The 20,882-nt window shown below is 39.9% G+C and overlaps 1 protein-coding gene across 1 annotated transcript in view; it reads left to right on the plus strand.

The window, feature by feature from the left end:
- The window catches only part of LOC141007259 (protein turtle homolog B-like), a 149,862-nt gene that overhangs the window by 24,272 nt on the left and 104,708 nt on the right, over nt 1–20,882 (plus strand). Inside the window, exon 2 of the mRNA XM_073479608.1 lies at nt 11,428–11,619. Coding sequence (XP_073335709.1) covers nt 11,428–11,619 — 192 coding nt within the window. The remainder of the gene's footprint in view (nt 1–11,427; nt 11,620–20,882) is intronic.

Consider the following 20,882-nt stretch of genomic DNA (forward strand, 5'->3'; position numbering starts at 1 on the left):
GTCAACCCTGTTGTCTCGCTGTCCAGTCTACTCACAAATGTTTGCTGTGTTACAATATCAAGGCTACCACCAGCATAATATATAGCTTTTTTCTGCCCCACATGTGCTGCAGGAGGGATCAGATGCCTCTGCACCCTGCAAAGATCTCCTTTGAATTCCAAATGATGAGAGATGCTTGCTTGAGAGTAGGAGACCAGAATTAGGTCAAGTCTCCCACCCTTTGGTGTAGCATTAGTGTTTTAAGCCACCCTGATATATCTGAGGGTTGTAGCACAAGCTGACGAACACAAATGAGCAATGCAATTTCTCCAAGCTTTTAGGCAAAATGTTTTGATTTCTGTTTTTCTACCCATTTAAACTGAACAAGAGCTTCAGCACACTCACAATTCATTCTCACTCACGGCTCTTCCTAAATAGATTTCTTTTTCCTGCAAGATGTATTTGCCCTATGAATATACTGTAGTTCACATGGTTTTGGCACATTTTGCTTTATTGATCTAAAACTCTACTTGTCTTTGATGTCACGCAGGGGAATAGAAGCTCTTAATGGCCTCTTCTCGTGCTTTGGGGTGAGGAAACTATTTCCATGCTGTTTTTTTTTTAAATTCCCTCTTTGGGCTTATAAATGCAGAGATTTTTTGTTGTGCTAAGTCATCTCATTAGCAGTCTGCTTAAGCACCACTTTATTTTAGGGAAGGGTATTGCCTTTAAATATAAAGTAACAGGGTGGATTGTAATCTGTCTGCTGCTGCATGGTAATTTGCATAGCATTTGCAGTGTTTCTCATGCTAGAGTAAAACGTCGTGAAACAAGAATGAGTGGATGGTTTGGTCCTCTGGTGACACATGCAAACATCAACATTTCAAAGAGGATATATTCTAGTTTCAACTAGTAAATTTCCCCGACGTGGGATGAATAAAAGTCTAAAGTCTAAAGTCTAAAACGGCACCGTTGTTTGCTATTTGACTTTTGCAGAGTGTGCTGTGCATGGTTGTCTTTGTAGCCACTGCATAACTTTGAGCCCCAAGATTTAAGCCTCCAGATTTTGGTAGCAGATGGTGTTGGAGTTTAGAGGCCAAGTGACAGTAAGAAAGAGGAAATGTTCCACTACAGTAGACATTATATGTGGATTAGTCTGCTTTTGCTCACAAGTGTGTACTAGTAAGCCATGCAAAATGCTTACATGTAGCACAAGGATGGCAGTGTTGGTTGGTCTGTTGGTCCAGACTGAAATGTCTCAACAGCTATTGGATGGATCACCATGAAATCTGTACAGACTTTTGTGGTCTCCAGAGGATAGATCCTCCTACTGACAGCTGACTTTTGTGATTTTCACAGTTTTCCTTTTATGGTTTTAAGAGAAATGATTTGTTTGATACAGATATTAATGTTCACCACAGGGTTTTTGGTGATCCCATGACATTTCCTCTAGCACCACAAGCAGGTTAAATTTAAATAATTTTAATTCCCTATATTTTGGTTTATGACTAAATGATAGTGGCATTCTCCTCTCTTCTGCTATCTGCATTTTACTGTTTTCAAAATTGCTGTCACTATAAGAAACAACAACAACCTCCAAGCTAGCAGTCTACATGCTGAAAATGGCAAGTTACTCCAACACTAACCTGGTCACTAACAGTATGAACCTGGACAAGCTGGCAGCTTTTATCTTGTATTTTGTGGGGATTTAGCCATTTAATTGCCAGGGCTCGCCTCCCCACCTGTAAATATGTTCACCCCAAAACTATTTTGAAGGGGCACTGTCGCTGCAACTTGGTTAAGATCAAGATGATTGTGATTGTTTGATGGAAATAGTTACGAGCAAGCCAAAGCGTTTTTTCCACTATACCAGAATGAGAATTGATGCAGCCAGACCGTTCTCCAGCCGCACAGAGCTGTCCAGGTCTTGTTGTGTGAGACTAACCAAATACACGCAAAACTAATGAATTTCCCATCAGCCTGAGCTATACTATGTGATCAGTGCTAGTAGAGTTAATACCTCCACCAAGGCCCAACATTCCCCTTTTGTACTAATGCATAGATACCAGCCACCTAAATATGCCTATTTTTTTTATTAAGATCCATGCATCATTCCCTGAGAAACTCACGAAAATGTGGAAAACCACCCATATTGCAATTCGCAAAAGAAGTTCCTGGATCCACCCCGTTATCCCGAGCTGCACTAAAAGTTTAATGGGTCTGTTCCTGGCTGTGACCCAAGTTTTGTGGAAATCTGTTGAGTAGTTTTTGTATAATCCTGCCAACAAACCAACCAACCAACAAATGGACACGGGCGTAAACATAACCTCCTTGGCGAAGGTTATTCTCAAATGGTTTCATGCTAACACGCTACACTAAGATGGTGAACATGGCAAAATATATTCCTCCAAAACATTAGCATTAGCATTGTCATTGTGAGCATTTTAGCACACTGATGTTTGCATTTAGCTCAAAGTACAGCCTAAGTATTTAGACTATAGTCGAGTCTTGTCACTGTTACTGACATGAGTGTTGTAGACTAAAATGTGGTGAAACAAGATTGAATGAATGATTTGGTCCTCTTGTGACAAACATACAAACTCTCACATTTCAAACAAAGCAAGCAAAGTGGTAGCTGCCATCATAGATTCTGCATCATTCTGAGCCCCAAAATTTAAGCCTGCAGATTTCACTAGCAGATGGTGATGGTGTTTAGAGGCCAAGTAAGAAAGAAGTAACATTCTTCTAAAATACACATTGTCATTGAGTTAGTCTGTTTTTATGCACAAACTAGCTTTTGTAAACTAACTCTGCTACAAACAGGCTGATCTGGCTGACCTGTTCTGGGTTGTTTTGAGCTGTGAAAGCATGTGTAGTGAGCAATGTATTCCAAAGAAGAAGTGCTGTTATATACCTTCATTACATTGTACATCGCATTGGCTTAGTGGGCTGACTGGCAACATTATTAATGCCTCCATTAATTTCACAGGGCTGTCGTTTTATTAGCACCATCACCAAGCTCTACTTTTCACTCAGATACAGGAAGACTTAGTGCAGGTGCAAGAGTAATAGGCTGCATGATAATGCACTGACCTTGCTACGGTCATCAATAATTTATGTTGTATTGTGTAAAAATCTCATTTATTTTTCATTTTTGTTGGCACTTAGCAGAGTGGGCCAGTTGTCGCTGCTAGACAGTGCCAGGATTGAGCCAGGGGACCAGCTGAGACAGGAACGAGGGAAGCTTGAGTATATTCAGTGTTTTAAGTGCCAACACTGAGTCTCAGCTGAAATAGTATGCTGGAGTGTGTTGTGTGTGGTAATGTGTCATACTTGTATTGTTTATTTATTGCATCTCACTGAATTTTCATGAACAGTCTCGTTTGTCACCTTGAATAAATATAGAAATGTGGTTTTCTGTGAAGCTCTAATGTGAAAATAGGTCTGTCTGTTCTGTCACACAGGATTATACTGTGACACATCTTCTGTTATATTGTCGGAGAACAGTTTATCTTTGACACAAAGGGACCTGGAAACACACACTCATAGATCACAGACTTAAATTGCAGAGTACTGGAACATTATGAAACAGAGTATACTTAATGCACAGGTATCATATTCATATGTTCTCTGTTTTCTTTGCAGTAGCATTGGCAGTGAATACTTGTGTAAATTACATGTTTCTTAATAGATAATCTGACAACTTTAGATCGTGATTGATTTTAAAGGCGTCCGCAATCTACTTTTCAGGCGAATCGCAGAGATGGAGATATTTATTTTCCTGCTCTGTGCTCTGTGAACAGTAGAGTGATGTAGCCAACTAGATGGCGATGCTGATCGGACAAAGTACCTGTGCCTCATCTGTGGGTGACATATTCTGAATAATGCAATGTGATTTTATAGTTATGGCACATGAGGAGCTTGTGCCAAAAAAGAAAAAGAAACAAATATAAAAATGCAGTTCAGATTGTGCATTGTGATTGCAATTAAATAGATCATGATATTATTTTTCGGGTAGATCTTCCACCCCTATTTCAGTATTATTTTAGATTTGAAACTAGCTTGTTTTAAAGTAAGACTTATAGTGCAAGTTCAAACAGGAAGCCAGTTAGCATTCTAATTTCCTTCTCACAGTGTCCTCTCAGGTGTTATCCAATGATCGTGTCTTCGCTGTCATTGCAGTTTATGCTTCTCTGCTCCATCAGTGCTCCGCTGCAAAGTGGGAATGTGATCCCCTTTTCACACTACAATTATTATTGCTTGAAACTGCATCAAACTTTCCTAAAAATACTGCTTAAAGCTACTGTTATGTTCTTATTAAGTGCTAAATAGCTCTATAGTCCAACGGTAATCACTGTTATGGAGTATTTGGTCAGTAACCCATGTCTCTCCTGTCTCTGCTCATGCAGTAAAAGAGAAAAGACATTTTCTGGTGCCTCTGCCCAATTTATCTAATCAAGACAAAGATCTTCATAGAGGTGGTTCAACTATGCTCAGAGAACCAGCAGAGAGCAGGACCCTCATGTTCTTCTGTTCTCTTCTACTACCAAACAGGCCAAGCAATAAAAAAAAGCTTAAAGAAAAGAAAGAAAGAGCTGCCCTTGATTAAAAAGAAGGAGTTGTGGAAGTGTGGTAGAGAGGAGGGAGGGGATTGCTAACTGCAAAATGGACAGGTAGTTAGCTAAACTACAACAATGCTTACAGCAGCTTTAAAATATAGTAAAATTAATTCACCATATTTGCATCTATTAATAAACACTGAACAGTGAATTGGATGATGCAATATTATTTTTCTTTGCAAAGCATTAATATGAAATGCACTTGAAAACCCCATTAGTATGAGCAAGTTGGATGTTAAAAGTGTGGAACAGTTGACCTTGAATGACTTTAAATGCAGCATATGATGCTGCATGAATGTTTTTGGAGTGTGGATGATTAAAATCCTTTTTAAATAGCAGAACTTTGTGCACAGAAACAGAACAGTGATGGACTGTGGCACTGGGATCTTAGAAACCACTAGCACCACTGTGGCCTCTTCACACTATCTCCACATTAGACAAATGTGTTCTTGGTCAGGTGATGTGAGCATTGGGTGCCAAAGCTGAAATAAAACTTTTGCCACATTCAGAGGTAACTGCAATCCCTGAGGAGGGATGCAACCTACGCAATCTTGAGGCAGCGAGTTTCCTTTTATCAGTCAGGTAAAAGACACGCTCCATGTTTCTTAACATTAAAACTTAGTCTCACAAACTAATCGTAGGTTCACTAGACAATGTTGGCAAGAAAGAGAAAAAAGCTTTGTGCCAAGTATTCTGATTAGCTAATGTTAGCATTGCCACAGTAGCTCGAGCTATACAGATGAGGAGCCTGGTTCTCTGGTCCTGCTGCAGCTCTGCCTCTGCCTTTGACCAGTAGGAAAGCTGCTCCTTTGTGGCAAAGCAAAATAAACTGTCAACCAAGGTAGAAGCACTGTTCTGTGCTCATGACCCTCTGATGACAGCAAGTGACATTTTTTGCCGTGTTGTCACAGTTAGAAAGTTTATAGTGGTATACAGTAAATCACACGGGCACAACTCTACTGACAGCAGTGTTGGTACCTGTGTATAAGTGTGCCAATCCACCACTTCTAATGCACATTTTGTTTTTTTACATTGGGATCCTGAGTGTCAACACTGAAAACTGGCAGAGATGAAAAAAACAGAAACAAACAGAAATTCCATATTTCCATCATGCTTTTTACATGGTATTTGTATGTTTAAGGTTTAACTGGAGCTCTGTTAATTACTTCATTTTGATGCTTCTTCTTCTTCTTCTTCTTCTTCTTCTTCTTCTTCTTCTTCTTCTTCCTCCTCTGTAATTGTTTAATAGAACCTGACCAGAGAATTCACTTCACCACCTGTTTATCCTAATGCACTGAAATCCTAATAAACACAGAGTAGTAGTGGATGGAAATGTGTGTCAATTAGAATTTTAGATTTTTATGATTTTCTGGGAATTCTGATAAGATTTGCGCTACATTTACATGGAAACATAGCTTATGGCTCCTTCCAACATCTTCATTTTGCTCACTTGATTGAACTAATATTGCTGCAGAATATATTTTCAGTCTGATGGTGGCTCTAAAGTAGCATGACGTTACCTTCCTAAAATAATGGCCTAAGTCACTTTTTGGCCAAAATGATTTTTTTGCCTAAATCGTCTCCTCATGATGCTGCCACCTCTGGTAAAATCGCCTACATCCTCAGTTGAACAGATCATGTGATTCTACCCCTGTAGTATAGTGGCCTATGTCAAGAGTGTGACTTAGGCCGTTTTATTTTGCCTAAGTCAAAAATCAATGTTACTTAGGCAATTTTACAAGCTTTTCAAGATGGGTTTCAAGATGGGTTTTCTGCTGAGAAATAAATGCTTTGCCAAAGACGCTGAACTTGAACATTCCTTGTTCCCATTTTCCTTGACAGCGGTCAATTATACATAGCAACGGTCAATTATGCAAAAAGATCAGACCTAACATTCTACAGTGTTATGTAATAAGTTTAGTTAGTTTGTTAGTGCTTTATTGTTGACAGAGTTAAGGGTTTAAAATTGCTTAAGTCACAAAGGCATGTTCAAAAAATTGTCTAAGTCATTTATTCCTCTTATGTTATATAAATATAACATAATTGACAGAAATTGTTATTAGTATGTCAATAGTCATCTTTTGACATAACCTTTTTGAGTGAAATTATTAATAAATATCATATATTCAATTGTTGGTTAAGTTTTTTGTATTTCCTGAAAAAAAAAAAATGACTTAGGCCATTATTTTAGGAAGGTGACGATGATTTACCTTACACAAGTATAAGTACTCCTGGAAAAAATCACAAAGACCCTTCTCTTCCATCTTGCTGACATTCCTGATACTATTCATGTGTGGATGTGTTTGTGTGAATGCACCTCAGTGGTTATACCTTGCGATGGTGCCCTCTCCTGGGTCTTTGATTGTAAATGAGCTGAACCCTTATAGGTGGGGGAGAAGATGAGCACACCAGCTCTGCTTCTCCTCTCTGCCTCTCTTCGCTCCCTCTCCGTCTCATGAGTTATAAACAGTGAAGTCATACCTTCCAACGGGCCTGTTTTTCTGCTATCTGCCATGATGTCACCGGCAGCCAATCAACACGTAGCGCCGCCTGAGGTAGTACGTGTGCGTGTGAGTGAGGGGATGGGGGGGCGGGGGGGTACCACTGGGAAAAGCACACTTGCTCAGTTATTATCTGCTTCTGCCAGCGAGCATGAGAGCACGCACACACATCAAATCACGACTCCACAGGCTTCTTCTGATACACACTGCCTCTCAGTGATGTAATATACTCTATATACTGTACACTACATAGGGATGCTGTATACTGTATGCTGTGTGGCAGTTATAGGCCTGTGATGGTAATGATGTATTCTGAGATATTCCATATTGTTCCTAGTTTTTAACAAGGCCATTGCAGTGTTGTGTTGAAATTGTGCATGCTGTTCCACTCAGCCCTGGTTCGGGGAAACCCAGCTCTCCTGGTATTTGTTGATTTACATTTCACTTTGAATCTGTGTTGTTTTTATTCCATAAGGCTGACATTCACAGTTAGGCCTAATTATAAGATAAACATCTTCTGTTTAGTGTAAAACCTAGACAATTAGTTTTGTTTCATATTGACCTCAGTTCAAGGTGACTGTGGAGGCTTTTCTTGCTTTCCTACTGCAGCCTTCATATGCGTTTGAAAGCTCAGGTTGTCAAGTCAAGACAGATAACACAATGAATACATTCTGGTAATTGCAAAATGGAGAAACATCGAGTGTTGGGTCTGAAGCTGAGCAGAATGTCATCCTTTGAGTATTTGTGCTATTAGCAAGCTGTTTTTCCCGACCATTTTCTTGCTGTGACACACAGCACCTCTGCTGAAGGAAATGTAGACTAAGATAGCTCAGAGCATCATTGCCTTACTGTCCCATTCTGTTTTCAGTGATTCTTGTGCTTGTCTTCCTCCTACTGTTTGTGTGTTAGTGCACTACTTTTTTACCAACTGAATGTCTAGCAAGTCTACATTTGAAATAATTTTGATTACATCTGTTCATTTAACTCTGTCAACTGTAACTTTATGGGCAGTAAGTTTTTCTTATTAAGCTTATTTATTGAATAAGAGTAAGAACCTCTCTCTATTTAGCCTGCTACAAGACTATAATTCTACACACAACTCATATGCTGCAATCCAAATGAAAAATGTGTTCCCAGTTTCACTGGTTTCATTCACTCCATGTGGGTTATGAACTTCTTTTCAGTGTTTCAGGTTCCCTCTGTGTGCTGCAGTAAAAAGACACTGCTGGTGAGGGTTTAGTTAGTTATTCTTTAATTATTTATGAAATCACCATTTGTCTGCCATTGTGTCCCAGCTGTAGCCATTTTTAAATATTTATAAGTCAATACTGAACCATCTTGTTCTGATAATCCGAAGAACAGCAAGTGAAAGAAAGATCAAGAAAGTTTGATTAGTCTGCTCTCTTATTGTATTGCCTATATTGCATATTTAATGCTGTTTATCAGTTACCATATAAAGGAGGAGCCATTGATCCTTGTGGCAGTAAGGATGGTCGATGGTCGATGGTCTGTAATTTAACTGTGCTATACAGGGACGCTGAGCTAAGAAAATGCAGCAGGACGATTGACAGAAACCCACTAGCAGCAACTACCACCATTATAAGTGTCTTTGGTGGGCAGGTTTAATAAGAAAATAAAATATGGCACATGGAGACGTAACATTGAGCAACGACAAACTTCTTGTCACTTTATCTCCCACATGTTACAAACAGCAACAATGCCTGTCTTATGGCAACTCTGAGGGGACAAACTACTTCTTTGTGCTTTCTGGTGGGGGCCTTCTAAATCACGATGTTACAATGGTACAGGGCTCAGCAGTCAATGACTGTCAGCCATCGGCTCAACCCTATGTAGCAGTGCAGATAAATCAGGCTGATTGAGACAACCAGATTGGTTGGAGAGAAGCTCGACTACAGTATTCCATGCTGTTGCTGCAGTGATGCCATTTGCCATATTGGCTGCGTTAGTGAGTGGTGACCACAGTGAGCAGAAGGCTCGCAGTAGAGATGTTGAGATGTGTCCTATTTACAAGTAGATGATGACGGAGCCTTTTTTCAAACTTGGTTCATGTTGTGTTCACTCTCAACCACTGGCATTGGAAAACACAAGCAGCCCAGTCACAGTTCCTGCTCCTCAGTACATATGGTTTCTCCGTTTGTTGGCGTTTTACTGACTCACATTTATTATGATATGCTTCGCTACAGAATATAACACCAAGCCAAGTCATTCTTCCTTGCCAAGGTTATTTGCAGATGTAATAGATGAAGTCCTGTTGGTTCCCCTTACACTGTTTGCTTTCACTAATAAGAAGCGGTGCAGGCAGTAGGCCATCATCTGTGTGCAGAAGAACCTCGCTGCCTGCCTGCTTCCTTACAGGCCACAGAGGAACGAGCAGTGAGTACATCTGATTCGCTGTATCGACTGGTAAAATGCTACCACACCGGGTTTCCGCTCATAAAGCTCAGCTACATAGTAATTAGCCTGGGATCGATGTGGCCATTCAGCAGCTAGCCCACAGACAACTGTTTCACTGGGATTGCTCCATCACTGTGCTAATGTAGGGGATTCTTTTTGTAAAAGGTTGAAGGTCCAGGTATTATTGAGCATCAGGTGCATTACTGTCACATTACGTCTTTCATGCTTCTGTCTGCCCACATTCTGTCAGACGAATTAGATGAAAAAGATTCTGTTGAGATAAATCACATTCATGTGTCTGCAAGTGTCGTTAATCTTGCTTCTCCCCTCCCATTGGCCTTGGCTCTGTATTGGATTTGTCACAGGCAGTCTTTGCTATCCTGAGTGATGGAACTTGTAGCTTATAACATGTTTGTGTTATCAGGCTTAAACACTCACTTCCTGGGTGAAACTCTATTGCCTTCTAAAGACCCTCTTGCTATATTTCTTTCTAATCTGAACCATCTCTAATATGCTCTGTGGCATTTCTGTTAAACTAGTGCAATCAGCTTACCCAACGCCTGTGTTGTTTACTTCAAATTGACTGATTCCACAATAGCTTAAAGATCAGAGAAGCGGGCCTGTCAATGAAAGGTTAGGCCAACACAGGCTCAAAAAATATAAAGCTGGATGTGAACAGGTATTTTTTCCCCCTCTGCATCAAATATAAGACTGCTGTCGAGTCCCCCCAATGAATCACTGACATTCTGGAAAAATGCTTGTTTGTTAGATGACAAGATACAGTAACTCTATTATAACTGTTTATTAAAGATATAATATGTACAGTAAGCTTTGTGGATTAAAATGTTGAAAAATGACAATTGTATGTTTTGTTCAGTTTTGTACTTACATTATCTCAAAAACAATGTTCAGACCCAAAGAACTCCGTTACGGTGCAGTGTATTTGGTCACCTGTCGCTATAACTTCCAGGAGAGAGTCAGAGAGTGAGGAAGAAGTTGGCAAATTAGACTAAAGGTAACGTGATTTTAAAACATTACCTTGTTTGTAAGCATTGGTTCCTGAGTCGTGACAGATAGAATTCCTCAGCAATGATGGCTGTTAAATTGTGTATTCACGACCAGCAGGATCATTTGTGTTTATTCACCACAAACAGTCAGATTACATCACTGCACATTAGCCGTTAGCTAGCAAGCTACCTCTCACCAAACTCAGTACTCACCAGACGGTGAGTGAAGATAACTTTTTAATCCCCAAAAAAGTAATCTCTGAGTGTTCCTTCCATCTGTCAGTGGCTCCAGATCTGAGATCACAGAATCTCTGCCTGGGTTTCCTCACACAATACTCTTGACTGAAAACAGTGGCAAAGCTAGCCTGGCTCTGTCCAAAAGTAACACAATTTGCCTACCAGCTCCTTTAAAACTCATTAACTAACATGTTATATTTTGTTTGTTTATTCTGTACAAAAAATGAAGTGTTAAACCAAGAAGTCGTTGTTTTATAGGGGGTTATGTGCCACATTATTTCTTGGCTTGCCTGGAGTCTCCACTGGTTGCGTGGCAATTGAAAAAGTCAAAAAAACCTGTGTTAAACATGTCAGCTCACTGTTTCACCTTGTTTCCAGTATGTATGCTGACTTTTAACTTCATATTTAGGGGACTGACATGTGCAAAGTCATGTCAGTCATCTCATATTCTGCCAATAAGCATATGTTTTCTACAGTGTCAAACTAGTTTTTGAGCAAAGCATTTATTAGCTAATTTATTGTACAGACACAAATGTGAGCGCTGAATGTGTGAAGATACAAAAATTTGAACGCAATTGTTTTTCTTTACACTGTAACTTGCAGCTCGAGTGTGTAGGCTTTACATGAGCTTGTAGCTCTAATGCTGACCTGGCTTTGTTGTTCTCCCAGGTGCCCACGGAGTGCGAGAGGAGCCCCAGTTTGTGACGGCACGTGCAGGAGAGAACGTCATCCTGGGATGCGACGTGTCCCACCCCCTGAACGGCCAGCCCTATGTGGTGGAGTGGTTCAAGTATGGAATGCCCATCCCCTTTTTCATCAACTTTCGCTTCTACCCTCCTCATGTGGACCCGGAATACGCCGGTAAGATGCTGAAAACTGTCACTTTCAGGCTTAAACAGAGACTTGATACCAGGCTGAAAAGCAATATTTCTCTGCCCTCTCTGTATGAAATTGTCAGTGATATCGCAGTGTATGTACACACCCTGCAGTACACCTGTACTGGTGAGAAGTTAAACCACTGGAGGTCTGCTAAAACAAATGTTTTAGTTGATAACGTTGCTCTTAAAGTCCCCCTCCAGAAAGTTTTTATTTACTTATAGTCACTTCTCTGTGATGATTGAGCTTCACTGTGCACAATGATGGATTTGAAGAGTTTGACACTAGAAGACTGAAGGATGAATGTTTCTCTGTGCTTTCCATAAATATTAGTTTAACACGTGTACAAGCAGGATTTGTGACTTCACAACTAGTAAGTCAACAAAACTTAAAGCCTCCACTACAGAAACACGGATTTTAAACATGGTATTATTATTCAAAGCAGAGTATTTTTAAACACCTTAGAATCCTCAGCTGTCCTAACTAATAAAATGGCACAGAAGACCTGTTTACTTATTAGTGTTTAGCTAAATGACATGTATTTTAGTCATGGTATTTGTCTTAGTGAAACCGGTGTAAATATGTCTACCAGAGGATCAAACTGAGTCAGTTCCAGCTGGATTCATAGAATCACCACCTTGCAGCCGCTTTGTCTTCCACTGTCTGTTTTGGTAAATGGATTTAAACAAAGACATTAAACCATCACCTTCTTGACAGTGCTGTCTTTGATCAGTGGGGTGCTTACCAGTGTAGACTGTAATAAATATGTTTACTAACTAATGTAGACAGCTTTAATGAGATGACATTTCATTTGGAGGCAGCGGCTCTTTCCACCTCAGATTATTTATGTGTTGTGCTCAAGGTGAAGTTTGCCGCGAGGTGAGAGGGATTTTCCCCTTGCCTGCCTTTGATTTCCTTCCCTCTGATCATTAAATTTGAGAAATAATCCCCCCGTCTGGTGTGTGTTTGATTCAAAGAGCTTTTATCATGCATTCATTCATGTCATAATAAATGAAATGTGAGTTTCCTCAGTGTGAGGAGGAGTGCAAGTAGCATCCACAAACATTTAGGATCATCTAAAGAGTTAAACTGCATTTCCCTCCTAAGTGATACAATTATAACAATTTAATGATGATGAGAGATGATACTGTTTATTTTTATCTTATGCCTTGATCCACTTAGGCTTCAATAAATTGATAGTGATAGCACTCATAAATATACAACCTTGGACAGACATGCAGGCCACTGGAAAATACAGAAAAAACAGAACTCCAAAGAAATGCTTACAAATTAGATACTACCGCTAAAAAACAACACTTATAAGCTATATTTATGTAGTAGTTTTCAAAAACACAAAGTGCTCTATCCTAATTGGAAACATTACACCATTAACATGGCAGATAATAATCTCAACATCTGTTTGAAAAGCAGCTGATTGATGGCAAACATCTGCATCGCACAAGTGTCCCTTACATCCCGGCTGCCTGCTGAAGCAGAAAGAAAAATAGACTGACAGAGTAAAAGTTTGTAGCAAAAATACAGAAGCTTTGTATAATCTTTCTGCATGCTCACACATTTTGTCTTCATTGATTAGATCACAGCACAAATACCTGACAGGAATGCCTGCTGAGTTACAGAACCTGCGGTTAGCGTTACAGAATCCTGACCACAGCAGATGGTACACTGCAAATTGCGCCTTTAAATGTGAGAGTATTCTATCGTGAACCATGATACCGTATAAATGTATATATATATGTAAAAACACCTCTTGACTTAGAGTGGCCCTTTCTGTACGTGCGACGGCTGGACATCAATAGCCACTGAGTCGTATGCTACGATCATATCGACTCACACTGTTTATACACACACAAAAAAAAGATTTAGATTCTGTTTTATAAATCTCAACCATTGTGGACACTGGTATATGTGCACAAGCTGAATTTGCACTCTCACAACTATCCATAAATGGGTGCGGAAACCTCAGTTTGCATCATACTTGTCCCCGCTCCACCACTCATTAGAGCTGTCAATGAGATAAACAGCAAAGACCATGTACCTGTAAACCATCATTGCAGACGTATCTCAGTCATCATTATTAAACGTCAGAAGGATGATCAGTGATTAGAGGTTATATTGAAACAAAGTGCTTCAAAATTCAGAATCGAATGAAAAGATAATTGACAGGGGTGTAATGGTTCTAATGAAAATAAAAAAGAACGATAAAATGAATCACTCTTAAATAAAATCAAGTTTATAATGCACCTCTGAGTGACATGCAAAATAATAACACAATCAATGAAATTGACAAACAAGTGTTGGGATCCACAGATGAGTCGTTAATCGTGGGATTTCAAAATGGACTCTGAACTGAACTCAGTTCCCCAGAATTCTCTAACTCCTACTATTGGTCAAGGTGACAGACCCCCGGTGATGGCACGTGCAGGTTATCTTACCAGGTTATCAAAACTCCAGCTCTTCTTTTGTTCTCTCTATTCTCCCACTGGGCTGTCATGCCCCCCCAGCTCTTTCTCCAAGGCCCCCTGCCCTCTCAGCTTTTCTTCTCCTGAATCTCTTCCGCAAGCCCGCAGAACTTCTCTCCACAGTGGTGACGCAAGTTCCTGCTCGTACCCAAGCTTAGTTAGCACCAGCAGCTGTGACAAAAAGCTTGCCTGTTAACTCCCCAAGCAAGAGGAACAAAAGCAAGTACCTCTGCAAACGAAAGGAGCGACCAATTTCCTCCATCCACCTTCTCTCATTGGACACTGCACATCAGGATGGCATTTTCAAAAATTGGAGCCACTACTTCCTCCAGCTTGGCATCAACTAAGGAACCACCAGTGCCTTTTTCTTCAAAGACTTCTTTACACTTGTAAAGAAAATGTATAACACGGCAGTCTTCACTTCCAATGATTTCTACAGCTCTCATTTTTCTGTGATGGAATGAGTGGAACACAAACTTCTTTGTCACAAAAAACATTTATGAAGTTTGCTTCAAATCTGAATTTATTAGGGGTCTTCTGAAAATGTGACCAAATCTGCTGGCTGAAAAATATAAATACAGTAACTTGAACAATCAGTTTAGGTGATTATAGAAAGTTGTGTGTATCAAATCTTCTTAACTTCTTCCGAGTGATTATGATTGATAACAGCTGGTGACTTTTCTGGACCCATTTTAATAGGGCTTGTTGATACACCCAATAGACTCAGCCACAAACACTACAATGCAATTACAGCATTGATCTGAAAGAGCCCATTATTGTTTTCAACAAGTCAGCAAAGTCACTTGGAGCCATTTCGGTTGGGAACACTTTGTGTTGTTGTGTTTATAGCACATACCTATAACTGAGGTCGCGTGTGATTATGTAATTATCACGGGAACTCCTCGGTCTCATAACTCCAGCTGTTCGGTGGTGCTGTGCCGTGCCGGACTCAAAACGCAGCTGGTGGGGGTTGCTGGACGACAGATGATGGAGCAAAACCGTACCGGAGCCGGAACGCAACGGACATGCATCCAGTGGAATCTTTGGGTAACAGGTCCCAAGATCAACTGTACAAACAACTGTTTGTAAGTATAAAGTGAATGGCACAGTTGTGTCACTGCCATGATCAGGAAGAAAACACAAACTATCACCTGCTGCTGAGAGACAACTGGTCAGGATGGTCAAGAGTCAACCAAAAACCACCAAAATACAAGTCTGCAATGAATTAGAAGCTGCTGGAAGACAGGTGTCAGTGTCCACAGTCAGCTGAGAGGCTACCATGCAAGAAAAAAGCCTTTGCTCCAGACGAGGCACCTTAAAGCTTGACTGAAATTTGCTGCTGATCTCATACCTACTGTCAAGCATGGTGCTGGTAGTATCATGCTGTGGGGCTGTTTTGCTGCCAGTGGATCTGCTGCTCTAAAGAAAGTAAATATAAATAATTATCTCCAAATTCTTCAGGTAAACCTAAAATCATTAGCCAGAAGATTGCGTCTGGGGTGCAGTTGGGTGTTCAAACAATGATCCCAAACACACATCAAAAAACCCCATCGAGAAAATCTGGACTGCTGAAGAAACAAGTCCGTGCCAGGAAGCCAACAAATTTAGTTGAACTTCACCGATTCTGTCAAGAGTGTGGTTAAAAATTCAGCCAGAGGACCACCAGAAGCTTGTGGATGGCTATCAAAAGCACCTAACTCAGGTGAAAATGGCAGAGGGACATTTAAGCAAATATTAGAATTACTGTATGTATATTTTTGACCCAACAGATTTGGTTAAATTTTCAGAAGACCCATAATAAATGCACTATTGAACCAAACTTCATGAATGTTTTTGTGACAAAGTAGTATGTTTCCACTCATTCCATCACAGAAAAATGAGAGCTGTAGAAATCATCGGAACTCAAGATGGCCATGATATACATGTTCTTTACACGTGTATGTAAACTTTTGACTGCGACTGTATGTGGTCTGTTCACGGTTTGAATGTTAATGTGATCTCTGTGTAGTCAGGTATTGGTACTTGGCTTTGCCATGCAGCTAAGTGATGTTAGCTAAATTATGCTCCATACAGACTCACACTCTTTGCATGCAACTAACCATCTTCTCCAACCCGGCAACACGTCACACACACTTTTTCTTCAGCCTAGACTATATCACACCTACGTGCGATGTCAGTGAGCACATGGTGTGAGCACCACCATTGTTTCTTTGTTTCTCTCCTATCAAAGAAACCTGCAGTGAGCCCCCATCTTGCCAAGATGTCATGCCATGCGGTATGACATCTTGGACCGTAGCCACCATTTTGCTTGGTTCTTCCAGACACATACACACACACACACCCACACACCTGCATATAGTACATTTTAGTTACACTGTGTGTTTTCATTGTTTGTTTTTAATTCAAGGCTTTTGAACCTACATGCTGTTTATTTAATGTTGCACAAGAGTGAATGTCGCCAACCTCTACTCTGTGAAGAACTCCGAAATCCTTGTCTCTTACCAGCAGTTGATGGTAATTTTGGTCATTGTTATTAAACTAATTATTAATCAGAGTTACAAATTCACTGTTTAGTACCTCTTATAAGACTATATTATCGAATTGGCTATCATTTCCCTTCTTCAAGGGTGGTGTCCTGCGGCGATCTAGGGTAAATTAGATCTTACTATCGATGCTTGGCTCTTGCCAACCAGAAACCAGCTCCAAAATTGAAGCTGCTTCTAGAAATCACTCTAGGCTGATTGTAAATTATGTTTTGTGTCAATCATCTGTTGCTTGAGTGTATTAAAAGGTAAACTGACTGCATTTATACAGCACTTTTCTACCTTAATGCACAAAGTGCTTTACAGCTCTGCATCTCATTTAGCTATTCACACACACACTGATGATGGTGAAGCTGCCATGCAATGCACTGGCCTGCCCATTGGGATATACTTGGGGTTTAGTGTCTTGCTCAAGGACATGAAGAAGGGGCAGTCGGGAATCGAACTGCCAACCTTGTGATTAATGGACAACCCACTGTATCTACAGAGCCACAGGTTAATTAAATATTGGAAATGGTGATATATTATAAAGACTATAATCATAATATTGATTACATACATTTAACTGGTTTTGAGAGATATTGCGTATTCATCTCAGCTTGGTCTCTTTGTTCTTTTAAAATGTGTCTTGCTGTCATAACTTGGTACATTTGACATTTTTCAGCCCTAAGAGACGCATCACTGGCTTTAGCGACGATTTATCTCTTTGTTTCAGAGCTCTGAAATATCTGAGTTCTATGGTTTGGTGCAGGCGAACAACAACCTCCCACTGTGCCTCAGTGTGAGCATGATATTACATCATTGAATAAAGTCACAGGTCATGGTGAAAGCTGCTGAGATACATAGAGGCTTACATTGTGCCCTCTTAAGATTGGGACGATGTCGAGGGTTAATGAGTCGAGCTGACCACAGGGTCACTGTATCCTAGACATCCGTCTGCCCTTGGTCTCAAACAAGCCGTTGTCTTATTATGTTATAGAAAGGAAGAGGGACAAAACATCTGTGAGAGTAGACGAGGCAGACCAAATATAAAACATTTCCATGAGAAAGTGCAGAGAGGAAGAGATGGACATAAAGTGATAGTCAGGCAGGAAGAAAGCAATCGAAATTGAAGATGGAACTGGAAATGGGGAGACAGAGAAAAAAATACAGAAATAGTAGAAAGTGGTCCCAGATTACATTGTTGAATGTCGCCTATCACCATGGAAGATCTCCAAGCTGGCCCAGAAGAATGGTGACATTTTAAAATCACTTGCCCTGGCAGACATTTCCTGAAGCTACTAAATCTATTTTACCCTTCTTCTGTCAGAGTTCTGCAGAACAGTTTGGCCTCAGGTTTAAATCTCTTAGTTGAAAAGTGATCTTCTTATTAAACAAATACAATCAAATGGACATTGTTCAGTGGGGTTCATAATTAATGATGGATAATTAAGTCTGATCTGTATATATATATGAGAATATGTCTAAGCTTCAGTATATGAGTCACATCTCCTTTGACGGTCACAAATAAACCTACAGCACCAGGAGCAGCCTCATGTGAAAAGTTGAAAATGTGGACCCAAGGCAAGTCCTCTTATGTTATCAGAGTTAACGCCAGTCATGAAGAGTGGAGCTCTGTGACAGACTGCCATGTGTTGACTGCAGGAAGCTGATAGATGAGACAAGAAGTGAGGCTCCACTGACTGAATAGAGCAAGATTGGAGGAACAGCTGGACTTGTGTCAAATTACGTCAATTAATACAAGTCTTGCTGACTGCTGCTTTTGCTGCCTTAGGGATACTGTTCTTTACACTTTATTGTATGGACATAGTTCAGGATGTGAAGTTATTTACTGTATATTACAACCTAAACTGAACAGGCATTTACTGTAAATGGTAATTCTGATCACTTTATGATTCATCCTCTGCTGTTACAGAAGCATCAGAAGAACATAAACGGATTATTTAACACTTACCAATATACATTATGTTGAAGGTTTCAAAGTTGGAATATAATAATGTCTTAATTAATATAATATTTTTACAAATGTATTTGACCTGCATGAAACAACACATTTAGAGTGCTCAGAGATGCTCTCCATGCTTTGCTTTTGACAGAAATGGTGCTGGGGTATGCTGGGTGGAAACCACTTTAACAAATAGTGTGACTATGTTTTCTTTACTTGGTTGATGATGATGACATGACTGAATACCAAAAACAATGAGGTTAGGTTTGCAGAAAAGTTGTAGTTGTTTTTTTTGCAAAAGACTTTGGCTACCCCCTTCTTAAATGCAAAGTATGAAAAATCTGCCACTGGAGGTCTGTGGGAGTTGTTGTCTTTTGATTGTTAAACAACCACCAAATAACACTTTTCAGCGTAACTAAGGCTGGAATGTTCACCTGACAATGTAGTGTATTATGTTTTATTTATTTTATTCACTTTATGTTTAGTCACATTTGCTGACTTTCTTCCTCACTATCTATGACGTATTATCTGGTGTTTCTCTTGAAGTTATAGCAACTGACCAAATGAGTAGCACCGTTTAATGAAATCACATATTTCTCTGGGTTTGAACATTGTCTGGAACGGTTATGATAATGTAAGCACACAACTCAACAAAATATATAACAAAGATCTCGTTTGTTTTTAGACATTTTATTGCAGAAATTGTATTTCCTTTATCTTTAATCTTAAACACACATGACATAACTGATATATTTAACATGACTTAAACATCTATTGTTTGTCCCTCATAGAAAAATCCAAAATCAATGAAAACACAGAAATAAGTAATTTCTTAAGTTTAACTACTTCATGTAAGATGTTTCCTACTTGACTGTAAAGTCCATTCTCAGTGTTGAGAGTTTAAGTTTTCCCATCACATCCATGTAAGTTGCATACTGGACCATGATCAGCTCCAAATTACTTGTGATGTCACAAATCCTTGGTGCATCCAGACGTTAAACTGATCACAGAGATCAGCATCCATCATTCTGCACAGTGAAGCTTAAACAGTACAATCAAGAAACTAGAAGCAAAAGATATGTTTGACTAGAAGGGGACATTAAAATCATTTTAGCCACATTAGTGTCAAATGTTAGCAACTGAGATGGTGAACATGGTAAACATGCAGTATAACTGCTAAGCATCAGTGTGTTAGCATGCATGTGTTTGCTTTTTGCTAGACACAGCCTCACACAACTGCTAGCATGGCTGTAGGCTCATATGTATGCATAAAAAATACCATCTTTATAAATTTTGCATTATTTACCAGTTGGCTGGTTGATAATTATTTTATACTGCACCTAGAGGGAATACAAACATTTTACTTTTATTGTTGTTGGTTTGTATTTTTCGTTCATCGATTGGACCTCTGAGCTGGAATACTTATTGCATTGGCCAAGTGTGTTAGGCCTGTTACATTCTGTATGTGAGCAGTGTATGCAGCGAGGCACGGGGGCAGTGTGAGGGACATCCTTGTGTTGTTCAAAGCAAAACATGTGGGCAAAAAGAAATAAGTGGATGCTGTTTTAAAGGATTAATTACTGTTGTGGGGATTTAGCTCTGCGTAATTCAACAGTGGAAAAGACTGTTTTTGACTTTGCTGAAGTTTGCCCACAATGGGCTTTGTGTGATAATCACATAATTGCTGCTGAAAGCAGCTAATGAAGAATAAATACAAAACAAGGCCAGAGAGAGTAATGAGTGTTCTTTAGAATGCCACCAACCCCTTTTGTGATTTCTCACCTTAGTCAATAGTAGCTCTCAGTTAACTGTGCAATTTACATAAAAGCTCTGTGTGTCATTATGCCTCCTCGCCGGTGATAGCTGCGGCTGGAGGCGGAATGTTTTCGGGTTGTTTGTCCGTCCATCTGTCAGTCCGTCCATCTGTCTGTCCAATCCTTGTGAACGCGATACCTGAAGAATGCCTGGAGGGAATTACTTCAAATTTGGCACAACGTCTACTTGGAGTCAGGGATGAATGGATTAGATTTTGGCAGTTAAAGGTCAAGGTCACTTTGACCTCATGGCGTCCCATTCTTGGAAACACGTTCTAAGAAACGCCTTAAGGAGATTTCTTCAATTTTGGAAGAAATGTGCAGCTTTCATACACCATCACCACTATAGAAAAACATTGTTGATCACACTGGCAGTGCTCTTTGTTCAGTACATCACTGCAGTAACTAGGAGGAAAGTAAACTGACTGATGGAGGGGGCGTATAACTATTTGTGTGGTGCAGTGCA

Source organism: Pagrus major, chromosome 13, assembly GCF_040436345.1.
Source record: "Pagrus major chromosome 13, Pma_NU_1.0".
NCBI lineage: Eukaryota > Metazoa > Chordata > Actinopteri > Spariformes > Sparidae > Pagrus > Pagrus major.